Here is a 12778-nt window from a genome sequence, read left to right on the forward strand (position 1 = left end):
TATATATATATATATATATATATATATATATATATATATATATACACACACACAGGCATATACTGTATACACACCCACACACACACACGCAGCATGTGCTCATGATAGGTTTTAAAAGGGAACAAACTCTCAATTGAGTGACTTGTCACCGTAAAAAAATAAAAATGTTGTCAGCTGTAAACAAACTTGTCATCCTGAGTCCAAAGACAAAAACACGACAGTTCAGCTGCACACGTGCAGGCGCTTTCTTCAGCTAGTAATTAGACAGCTAACAGCTAACATGACTAAAGTCATTAAGGAGCTGTCACTGACACGTTCAGCTGCTTACCTGCTGTTGAAAGGGTTGTCCCCGGGTATCACATGACTGCCACCGGCAGCGATCAAAAAGCTGACCCGGTCATAAAAAGTCTTGGATGAGGGCTGGGCAGCTGCCCCCTGGCCTTGGCTGGCGACTGAAGCGGGGTCAGCTGAGCCACGACAGTAGGTCTGACCCTGGCAGGAGATTTGAGAGCAGCAGTCCGGGTCCATGCAGTCAGTGAGCCCGTCTGGAAAACAGCGAGGAGACAGTCCAGACAGGTCGGGAAAGTTTCTCTGACCTAGATACAGGAAGTCCTGACCTCTAAGTGTGCTGAGCTGGGCTCGGCACAGAGGACTTCTTACATCAACTTAAGGACATTAAAACAAGCACAACGCAGCGTAAAGCTTCCAAAGTGCCTCTCATAAACTTTGAAAGTCTGGGGCTTGATCTGGCACAAGAGGAGTCCATCAGATCCCAAGCTCTCTTTTTACTGATCTACAGTAGATTTTAAAACAAGCTGCTTAACAATCTGCTCTGCTGCCACATTTGCATATTTCTTCCACTGATGTTTTATGTATGATTGATTTGTTTTGTTTGTTTGCAGAGTCACCAAGAGGCCACATCCAAAGCAATTTCCTGTCTGGTGCAACAGCCGTTCCAGACAAGCTTTTTAAATTTATTTATTTGATTTCCGAGGCTAAAAGACAATTTGTTCGAGGCGTTTACTCCTTCCTACCTCCCTCGTTATCCTTGCCGTCGGAGCAGAGCGTTTCGGTGGCGACGTCGCAGCCGAGCCCTCTCCATCCTGACTGGCAGATGCAGTGCCAGACGTTCTGATCCAGGACGCACCTCCCGTTGTTGTTGCAAAGCCCGGGACAGCCGTCTGTCAAAACACCACGCACGGGTCAGAAACAACCGAGCGAACAACAGCAAGGAGAGCAGAAGGAGAAGGGAGGAGAGAAGACAGGAGCAAAGGAGGCAAATAGAGTGAAAAGAGACAGAGGAGGGGTAAAAACCATAGAAGACAGGAGTGAGTGAACATACAGTATGAGACACCTGGGGATGGGGGAGACTGTGAGGGGTTACAATCGTTTCACATGAGTTCAACTGAAATGCATGACTTGGTATTAATGCACTCAGATAATGCAATGCAGTCACTTTTTGTGCTTTTAGGGTTCAAATCGAACTGTGATGGAGGTTTTGCACGAATCTAGAGCAGGATTGTAGTTGGAACCATACAGCGTCAAATCCACATTCATTAAAATGCACTTGGTTCATAAATGGAAGTTTTCTTTTGTTTAGCATTGCCCAAATCACGTGTGAGAGGCTGAACATCCTTCAGTGGGAGGTTCGCTCCTTTTCCTGTGAATAATTAGCGCAGGAACCGATGCAGATGCTGGAAACACTCATGTGAAGTAACTGCAACATCAAAGGGGAAAAGGAAGTATATATGTAAATAGGAGGAAGTTGGAGAAGAAGGAGGGGGGGGGGGGTCAAGAGTCTCCACATTTACAGAAAACAGTGCACTTGCTGCCAGATCGCATTCCTTCTATAATGGAGGTGAAGACAGGGAGCCGAAACATGACTAAACCACACCAGTTCTGGGCGTTTAATCTGGCAGACACAGGGACAGTGTGGGGGTGGGGGGTGGGGGTGGGGACCGTGGAGTCTGGCGTGAGACTTGTTCAGACGGACAGGAGATGGAGGGGACATATTGGGGGGGAGCAGGGTTCACAGCAGAAACATTATGATCGACTCGGACATAAAACAGGTGTATAAACGCCGTGCTAGGAGAGACAGAGAGCAGGGAGGGATTGTTCATGACAATCTCCCTTGTGGGGGTAGTGGTTCCATTTACCTTTATATCCTATCTTGACTGCTCCTATTACACGACCGAGGAAAGGGAAACATTTGGAAAAGAAAATTACTTATCTCTGCGGTGGCAGTGTGCTAAGACTGGCAAACACATTTACTTAGAGTCAGTGGCAAAACGTGGAAACGATGTCTGGCACGCAGCTGCCTGCAGACGTGGCTTCAATATTTAGAGAAGCTCTGCAGGTTGTTTTCTCCAATATCTCTGTTGCAATCACCACGTGTCAGCTGTGTCTCTAATTTCAACCTCTCCACTGTGTACAAGTCACAGCACCGAGCTGAAGAGTTACGACTAAGCTTGAGTGACAACACACGACTGATATTACTGAGAGAGGGACGTTCAAAATGTTTTCATGGGTCCACAGTTTTAATAGTCAGCTTTATTCATAAAGCACATTTAAAACCAGCAGCTGTTACCAAAGTGCTGCACAATAAATTCAATGGCAGTAGGTAAAGAAAAAAAAAGCAAATAAAAGCATCAATAGAAAAACATAAGAACACAGAACAATGAAAAACTAAATCAGGTCACACTGTGTTCAACGTCAGAGAGAACAGGTGAGTTCTTTTAGGAGACATTTAAAAACAGGAAGTGAGGTGTCCTGTCTGATGTTGAGGAGCAGGTTGTTCCAGAGTTTAGGACCTCGACTGAAAAAGCCTGATCTCCTCTGAGCTTCAATCTAAAGCAGCTGCTCAGATGATCTCAGAAGGAACATGTGGTTGAAGTAGCTCAGAGAGGTATGAAGGTGCAAGGTCATTTATGCACTTTAAAGGTCAACAGGATCCTGGTACATACAAGGAGCCAGTGAAGGGAGGACAAAACTGGGGAAATATGATCAAACCTATAAGTTCCTGTTCAGAGGCGAGCTGGCGACGTGAAGGGGAGACCAGACTGACCCCAACATAAAGTGTGCTACAGTAGTCCAGCTGGGCTGTAATAAAGGCATGGACTCGTTTTTTCAAGGTCAGATCTGGTCAACAAGGACTTAATCTTAACTATCTGCCTTAACTGGAAGAAGCTTTTCTGCAGAACAGAGTTAATCTGTTTATTAAACTTAATATCAGAGTCTCAAACAATCCTGAGATTTGTAATAGACTGTTTAAGATAAGGCTCAAGAGAGTCCAGGTTCACAGGATGAGAGACAGCAGCAGAGCTAGGGCTGAACACGAGGACTTCAGTCTTCTGATCATTGAAACTTAAACGAGTTGAAGCCATCCATGCCTTGATGTCATCAAGACATGAATTGTGCATGAACTACTGGGTTTAAAGTGCAGATAAATCTGACCATCATCAGCATAACAGTGAAAAGAAAGACCACGTTTCCTCAGGACGGACCTCGAAGCGAGCAGATAGAGTTAAAGCAGAAGGCTCCACGAAACAAATAAAACAAATAAAAGCGTTAAAAAGCAAAAACTTTCACGGAGTATAATTTTCATGCAAAGTGAAAAGTGTCTGTTTACCTGAAACTCTGGAATCCAAGGCTACACGTGTAAGCCAAGAGGGGGCCGTAAAGAAACAGACAGGCATGCAGACATAGAATAAAGGAGAGAATGGATACAGAAAGAAGTTAGGCAGAGGAATGTGCACAGACAGAAGTAAGTTGAAAAACAATTTGAGAGAAGATGGAAAAGGAGCTTCTTCATTTTCTTCACTGCAGCAAAAGGAAACAATGTTTGAAAACCTCAGAGTGTGATTTGAATGAACACAGAGAGTAATTAATCAGAAATATAGACAACTTCACAGTTCAGATCACATTCGTCTGTAACATGGTGAACATGTTCCTGTCTGTAGAAGCAACATAAATCATTTCAGCTACTTGTGCTTGCTAAAATATTCATTGTTAACACTCTCCATCTGCTTTTGTTTTGCCTAAAACAAGAGAAACTGATGTACAAAAAAAAAAAGACCACACGCTTGTGTTCTTTTATTGATATTTGATATTTGTACCACTCTTTGTTTTTGGACCTGTGAGTCAGTTTCATCCGGGCTTCAGCGTCTGCTTGTCAGCACGTGCACAGGCTCAGCGTCTAATACGAATCAAAACACCGAGCTTCTGTATATTTTATTCTTTCATCACGTCTACTTCAGCGGTTTTATGCTAAGACAAATCAAAAACACCTTAACAGCAGACTGTGCTGCTGAGAAAGCAGTGACAATAGGCTAAGCCTTGCATATAAAACAGGATCTAGATGCTCGTGGAAAAGAATGACCAAGGAAGTGCTCCATTCAGGAGCTGACCGTGTAACGTGATTAAAAGGCGCTTTGTGCAAATGGCACTTATTCAGGGTTTGAAAGACAAAATAAGCTCCCAGTTCCTTAAAGAAAAGGTAACGCAGCACCTATTCATAGCCTCTGTCTAAAGCGTGGAGGTACCTTCGTGACGGGAACCTTGAACGGGAGAGAAGAAAGAGAAATGGATGACGTGCAGCGGCCCCCGAGGAGGGAGAGATTAATAAGATGAGGAATGTGACCTCCTCCAACAGCTACCTCACTGCAGGCTCCCTCCCTCAGAGAGGAGCGGCGGGCAGCGGACTGCTCATGAGAGGACTGGTAAATACATAATCGGGGTTCAAGAGTTTGGAGGGTCAGATCTTTTGTTTCACGGGGAACGAACGTGTCGTCATCGAGAGGCGGGGAACGACTTGTGGGAATGGTGTTTGACGCCACGTGTCAAGGTTTAACTGCGGGATCTGTGACCGAGGGGACGGCGTGGAGAAAGAGCGAGGTAAAGGTCAACAACAAGTGGCGTCTCACAACTCATTATCCTCATTAATGCCGGGTGACGCACCGCCGTTTCACACAAAACGATAATCCAAAGAGGCCGACTGGTGGATTCCAGGTTCCCTGAACACCTGCCCCCGACTCACTAAGACTGGAAGAAGCCTCACTTGAGCACTCCAAAAGCTGAACTTTATAAATCATTTCAACAAATTACTAACTTAATGTGCAGTCCTTAGAAAGACTCGTGTTCGTAAGTAAAACTGACGAACAGAGTGACGTATTTCTTGTTTTCACTTATAGAAATGTAAATGATAATAATAAAAGGTCTGTAAGCGCAGTCCTCGTCCAGCTAAATAAATACAGAAAAGGTTAAATGAGGTCATTTGAACAGTTTCTGTTTTGGGAGATTCATCGTTCATCTAAGAGTTCACGAGTCTGAGGCCTGCCAACCCAGCTCTGTAACAAATATATTATATATATTATTATATAATTATTATATATAATATATCTTATAAAGAGCAGCTCCTGTAAAGAGTCCGTCCACAACGATCAAATGTTTAGGCCAGATGACCAACTTGCCACTCACAGAAGACGAAACGTTTCTCCCAAAAGGAAACTTGTCCACATGACCTGATTTAACCTTTTTCATAATAAAATAAAACCTGCAAATTGTGTTTTCTTCAGATTTGAGCCTGAAAAATCTCAACTGTAAGAATAAGCGTGTAGGTTCAGCACGGGGAACTTTTTTTTTTTTTTACAGTGTAATTATTTTTTACTAGAATCGCTCCGTAGATTTTTACTACTGATTGCCTCCATCGTCTCTGTGCTCGTGCACAGTCCTCCGTTCTCTCTGCTCGGGCAGGTCGTCAGCACATTCTAGCCCCTCACAAGCTGGTGGCGTCCCAGCACCCACCCCTACGTTAAGTTTAAAATAAGTTTAGGCCAATTACTTGAGTAAATGTTGACATGTATTTTCAGTCTGTGTGTGGCTGACCACATCCTGACTGCACGGTTTGCTTCAGGAGAAACTGGATGGCAAGAAGCAGAAGTTTGGCTCCGCAAGCTAAAAATATCACTAACAGCTACTCATGACTAGTTTGCCAAAGTTGTTAAAAGAGTGTAGGCAGCAACAGAAGTCTAACATGATCTAATGACTGAAACCTTTCAGAGGATACTGACATTCACACTCCAACACTGCCCTTCTTTCCCTGCCAATAATTGAAAGTCCTCTGTGGTTTGGGTTTCTCTGGAAAACGTGTGTGGGTGTGGAGCACGGCATGTGTCACCGTGGCTCACCGATGGTGCAGTGTTCACCCGTCCAGCCCTGGTGGCAGTCGCACTTGCCCTCCCGGCAGACGCCGTGGTCGATGCAGCGTGGGTGACAGTCCCTCTGCTCACATTCTGGTCCCGTCCAGCCTTCCTCGCAGTGACACACGCCGCCGATGCAGGAGCCGTGGGGACCGCAGTCCACCACACACACCTCTGTTACAAAACACAGAGCCGCTCAGACATGTAGCTGCTGTCGTGTGAGACAGAACAACTGGCCCTTTGGCACTGATGTGTTTCTGCATTCTGTGTAGATGCTGGGATAAAAAATGCTGCGATGTTTGCTGAGAAGCTTTTGCTCCCGCTGTTAAAATGGGTCAATAAGTTTAACGGTAAACAAAACTTGCTTTCAGCACTGCTCCCATCAAAGGCCCGATAAGAAACCCCGACTTTGTGTTGCAACAACTGCAGAGTGTGGAAGAATTTGAAATGACTCAGACTCACTGCTGCTTGTTTAAGTTCAGCACATGATGCAAGGTTTTACACAGAAAATGCCAAATATTCACAGTTTGTTCATGATTTGATGAATTGGCCTTCTTTTTTTAAAGAGTCCAGAGTGCAAACAAAGTTAAGCCTTCATGCTAACGCATCAAAGCCTGAAATTATTAAATGTCCAATAATTCACACAATAGATGCAGAACACAAGCAACAAGCTTCCTTCAATAACTGTAACTGTCATCAGCTTCAACAGCTCAGCCGAAAGTCCTTAGATTTTTAAGCTTGGACTTGACTTGTGTGATTATCAAGCATGTGATCCTAGCCACTTCTAATTCCTTCTGTGCGTTTTTCAGCATCTTTCTCATCCCACAGTTTTCAGCTATTTCAATAAATCATACATCAAAACCTTCAGCTCTTTCAGAACAATCCTGCTGTGACTTTTGGTGTTGGTGCAACTTTAGCTTTTTCAAATATTTTGCCATTTTTTCTCATAAAAAATGAATTGAGCTCATTTTCCATCCTTCAAATCTTGAAATCTGTTTACAACCTGTTCCTGCTCTTTCCACATTTTGTTCTGCTTCAGCTTCTTTCTGCAAATAAAAAAAATTAAAAGTCATCTACAAATGTACTTTCAGCTGTTTTGTGCTCCTTTCTAAGTCTTTCTGCTAATTTCAGCTTATTTCTGCAAGTTTCAGCTTTTTCTACTATTGCAGCTACTCTTTAGCTGTTTAATGCTAATCTTAGTTTGTCCAGCTAATTCCACATTTTTTGCACTCATTTCAACTTTTATTTTCAGGCTAATTCAGCATAAATGTGCTCTTTCCACTCCCTTCTTATAATTTAAGCTTTTTTTCTGTCTTTTTAGTTATTTTCAGCTGCTTTTGCTTATTTCAGCTTTTTTGCAATTTCCTCTGTTTTGTGCTAATTTCTGCTTCTTTCAGCACAATTGGCCAATATGTGTTCTTTCTGCTTTCTTCTGCTGATTTAAGCTTGTTCTTCCTTTTCAGCCACATTTCAAGCATTTTTGAAGCTAATTTCAGCTATTTTCTGATAAATTCAAGTTTTTGTAGTAATTTCTGCTACTTTTAGTCTAATACACTTTTTAATACTAATCCCAGCTTGTTGTGCTACTTTCAGCGTTTCCGCTCTTTTAGCTAATATTTAGCTCTTTTGATGAAATGTTTTGCTTTTTCAGCTAATTCTACATTTTTAGCTCATTTTAGCTTTTTCTGCATCCTCCATTGTAGCTTAAGCTTCTTTCTGCCGTCTCAGCTGTTTTTTGTTGCTAATGTCAGTTTTTAAAGCTATTTTTTCTGCTTATTTAAACCTAATTCAGCAAATCTGTGTTCTTTCTGTTTTCTTCTGCTAATTTAGGCTTTTTCTTCCATTTCAGCTACATTTCAGAATTAGCTTATTTCAGCTGTTTTTCAGCAAGTTCTTCTGCAATAATCATTCACACTGCATTTTAGCAGGAAACACATTTTCTTTAGTTCATACGTAGTTTTAGTTCACCTCAGAGACACCACATTTCTCCATTAAATTAAAACATCAAGAAAAACATTAAAACAAGAACCTTTCTGTGTTTTCATGACGCAGAGCGTGTGTTTTGATGGGATCCCATAAAATGAAAGTCAAATTTACTTAGCAATAAATTCTGGAGAGCCTAAATTATTTCATCAGCAAACTGCGACGCCCACCTTCCATCTGAAAGTGTTTACAATATAAATTAAAGATTTGTCTGGAGGAAAGACGGAAAGAAAAATCCTGCTACACGTGTCCTCCAACGTCTCTTCTTTATTGACACTTTTGTTTGTGCTGTGATCAGAGTTATCATTTTATAGATTCAAATATTTATTTATGCACTCGCGTAAATGTGAAACAACACTTGTCATCCCTCAGAAAGCGTGTAAGAATAAAACATTGCAATTACTGTATGTCTAAAAGCTTCCAAAAGAGCCACTCCATCGTTTGCCGGAGCTCCACTCGCCCGAGCGTCTTAACAGACTTGAAGCGAGGGTTGTGGATCCAGGCGGCTCCTTTTGTCTCGACTCAGAGACGAACGTGTTTTCTTAAACTGCAAAGAGAAGAGCAGCTGTTGTGGATCTGCTGTCTCTTAAGAAAATTCAAATAATTGAATCCAAAATTGGTGAGCACTCGTACGCTCACGTTAAAACTAATGCTCAACAAGCTGCTCCTGCTCTGCTGGGAGACAAAGACATGTTGATTTGCAGGAAACGAGCTTCAAACGTTCGGAACGAAGCTTTTGTTGTGGCAGACTCCTCGTAGAGAAGAGTGGTTTGAAAATGGCCTCAAATTTTAAAACGGTGCAGAAAATATCGTTACAAAGGCCCGCCGCAGAACGACGTTTGTAACGTTCAGAAAACTTCAGGAAACGAGCGAATGAAGGAAGCTGCTCGGCAGGTGACCAGAACCTGACGGTGGGGCGGCTGTGGCTGAGTGGTTAGAGCAGCCATCCTCCAACAGGAGAGTTGAGGGTTCAATTCCACCAGCAGTCACGTGCTGAAGTGTCACTGGACAAGACACCGAACCCCTCATTGCCTCCGACGTGTGTCCCATCGGTGCATGACTGTGATAAAGTTCTGATTAGTCTCTGTAGAGGTAGTAGTAGAGCGCTGTATGGACGGCTACATGATGGCACACATTGTGCTGTAAACAGCTTTGAGTATCTTGATCAGATAGAAAGGCAAGTCCATTTATATTTACTATCAAGGAAAAATACGATTTTCTTTAAAGTCCATGAATGCACCAAAGCATCTCTAAAGATCTTAGTGGGCAACAGCATTCATGAGGAAGTCTCCAGAAAGTCTCAACTTTTGAGAGGATCTCATTGTGTGACTCCCAGAACACATGGAACAATTTGTTCGACTTCTTCTACTAAATAATCACGGGCTCGTCTTGAAAGCAGCTGAATTTATCCGCCGCCTGTCTTAAGGTTGCTGAAGCTGTGTTTGATCCCTCCACAGGAGTTCTGTTCTGACAGAAAAACTGTCCAGGCTTAAAAGCCACACTGATGTTGAACATTAATTATTGAGAAACTGGTCCAAATCTGCCAGTCTTCAATGTAAATGTGTACTCTGCTCCTGCAGACTTGGCGGGGGCTGCTGAGGTGGGATCAAAGTGAGCCGAGGTAGACGGAGGTGGCGGCAACATAACATGCAGCCACGAGTTTTGCAAACTGCGAACACAAAACAGACGTGGTTTTCAAAAAGTGGACACAAACAGCCACACGGTCGTTAACAGCCAGAGCTCAGAGGCTGCAGCCGGAAATACAAACGCTTTCCAGTAATTCTGAGGGATTTTTTACATCAACTAATCCAGTCGCTGCTCAGAGAGACCACTTAATCTGCTGTCACCATCGCATCAGTTTGTTGTCAGTGTCTGAGAGTCTCCATCAGAAATAATTCAAGTTAATTGTTTTTGCCATCTGTAAGAGGTTACACAGAAAAATAAGATGCAAGAAAACATTTTCTACTGATGCTCTCACTCTGCGCTCCGGAACTCACAGGGATTAACAGAGGACAAATAAAACGGGATTAACAGAGGACAAAGAAAACCCAGATCTCTTCCTGAGACTACAATCTGCAGGAACGGAGGAAATGTAAAAAACAGACTTTGTTCTTTGATGGTTAATAAAATCAAGTTGTATTTTGCCAAGCAATCAGAAAAAGACTTAAAAACTTAAAATAATTGTGTTTAATATTAAACTTTGATGTCAGAAAATGATGCAATTTATTTCAAATGACAGCCAAAGATGACGGGATTAAATAACTCTGGTTTATAAACAAGACATAATGTAGCTCCTTTGAGTCGATGTCAATCCAAATGAACTGAAATTGATTTTTTTTTTTGTTTGTAATTTTATCTTTGCCAGGTATTTTGAACTATATAAATTTTTACTGCTAAAGACAGCATGCCTGGCAACTTGGTGCCATTTTGCAGAAAATGCAATAACAAAAAAAAATCTATTTTCAATTCAACAGTCATTTTTTTTATTCTGCCTGAAGTTGGTAAATAAATGTATATTTATTATATTTCCAATTATTCCTCAAAAAGACAGTGTACCTGTCCGTAATCCTGACGGACGGGTCAGATTGTTGGTAAAAACTGGAAATCGGTCCTGAAAACATCAGCCAGTGCATCTTTACTAATTAACCAGCATCGTTTTCCAGCTCCGAATGCAACAAGTCATGAATAAAATATCCCTCATTTTGTTTTTAAATTTTCTTTTTCTTTTTTTAAGCCGGCCCTCCTCCCTTCACCACGGCTCTTTGACTGTCTGTCTGTTCCGGCTCTCTGAATGGAGTTTTTCTTCGATTGAGGGACCTTGGATGGTTCTGATTAAGCTGAGCAGACACTGTAGAATATTAAGCGTGCCTCTGGAGGGGAGTCATTTAATTCCAAAGGAATACCTCCTTCTCATAGAATCTATGCAATCAATTTTTCATTAGTGCAAAAGTGTTTATCTGCCTTTAACATGCCCCTGACTCGAGCTGGATAGGGGGTTGTGGGCGGTCGATCCATGCTACAGCTTGTTAATTAAAGTTTATTTAATTGAAGAAGAACCACAGCATTAATTACGGAGGAATCCTCCACCTATCCAGATGTGCAAACGTTAACTTTTAGGCAGCACCAAGGCCAGGCGTGTTCAGATACTCACGAATCCTGAGACGTCCTACGAGATGGTTAAAACTTTTAAAGAAAAGCACATGAGTTCTTTAAAAATCAGAAGTGACGTGAGACACGAAGGAGACAAAAACACTGCTCACGAACAAAGAAGGGTTAATCCAGGTCATGACAGTTTCTTTTTGGGAGAAACGTTTCATCTTCCATCTGAAAGACTTCATCAGTCTGAAGCCGGCCACCAAGAACGGTCTTATAAATAACACCTCACCGACACGTCTCAAACCAGCTGCTGTGGATTCCCACTGGTTTTACACGTGTGTCACATGCACGATGTATGACAGCAGGCCCAAAACATTTGATTGTTATGCATGATGATTGATTGTTTTGGATGGATGGTCCCTTTTTGCATGTTTAAAGCAGTTTCTGTGAATTATGCAGCAGGCTGGCTTGAAACACGTCAAGGAGGTGCTATTTATAAGACATCCTGATGCTGCTCCATAATCCAGGTAGACAAATCTAACAAAGAGTCCTCCGGACGGATTAAAGATTAAAACAGTTAAAAATAAATAAATATATATTTTTCCATTTAATTAAATTAATTAATTTATTTATGTATTTATTTATGTTTTAATCTGTCCAGAGGACCTGACTTAACTTTGTTAGATTTATAAGCCCGTTCTTGTTGGCAGGCCTCAGACTGATGAAGTCCTTCGGATGAAAGACGAAACGTTTCTCCCAAAAAGAAACTGTCATGACCTGATTTAACCTTTATTGTGATTCATCTACCTGGATGATTGAGATTACAAGCAATTACAGTAGTCCCTCGCCACTTCGCCGTTCGTTTATCGTGGATTTGCTTTATAACGGTTTTTCAAAATAAGATTAGACATGACACACAATTGGCTGATTGATGGATGAGCCGCATGATGGGCATGTAATTTTAATTTAAAATAAATTGTAAATGATTTAGCACCTCCTGCACCTTTGTGCAGCCCTTACTGCAGGATAAACTTCCTGCTGCAGCTGATCAGCTGATCTACACGCAGATCTGATAAGTGGGCGGGGCCAAGAACGCTTGCCTTGCAGGTGGCAGAGAGCAGCGGAGGCAGGGAGCTGAGATAATAATAATAATAATAATAATAATAATAATAATAATGCATTTTATTTGTTAGCGCCTTTCAAGACACCCAAGGACACTTCACAACATTAAAAACACAAAATAAAACACAAAATAAAACAATACAAAATGGCTTTAAAAACACTAAACCAAGAAGAAAATAAGAGTAAATGAAAGTGAGAAGGCTAACTTGAACAGATGAGTTTCGAGTTGTGATTTGAAGATCTGAAGGGGGTCCATATTACGGATGTCTGGGCGAAGAATGTTGAGGAGCAGAGTGAGAAAAAGCTCTGTGTCCCATTCTGTCTCTTTTAGAGGTTTAGAGTTTAGAAACATTGTTTAGAATATTGCAAGAGTGTGGAAA

The 12778-nt window shown here is 41.9% G+C and overlaps 1 protein-coding gene across 1 annotated transcript in view; it reads right to left on the minus strand.

Moving 5' to 3' along the window:
• Positions 1-12778, minus strand: part of LOC119408622 (teneurin-3) — a gene marked incomplete at its 5' end in the record, with an annotated part of 40737 nt that overhangs the window by 11093 nt on the left and 16866 nt on the right. Inside the window, 4 exon segments of the mRNA XM_037675467.1 lie at positions 329-545; positions 1035-1181; positions 3629-3649; positions 6186-6371. Coding sequence (XP_037531395.1) covers positions 329-545; positions 1035-1181; positions 3629-3649; positions 6186-6371 — 571 coding nt within the window.

This window comes from Nematolebias whitei, chromosome 4, assembly GCF_014905685.2.
Source record: "Nematolebias whitei isolate Nwh7 chromosome 4, NemWhi1, whole genome shotgun sequence".
Lineage (NCBI taxonomy): Eukaryota > Metazoa > Chordata > Actinopteri > Cyprinodontiformes > Rivulidae > Nematolebias > Nematolebias whitei.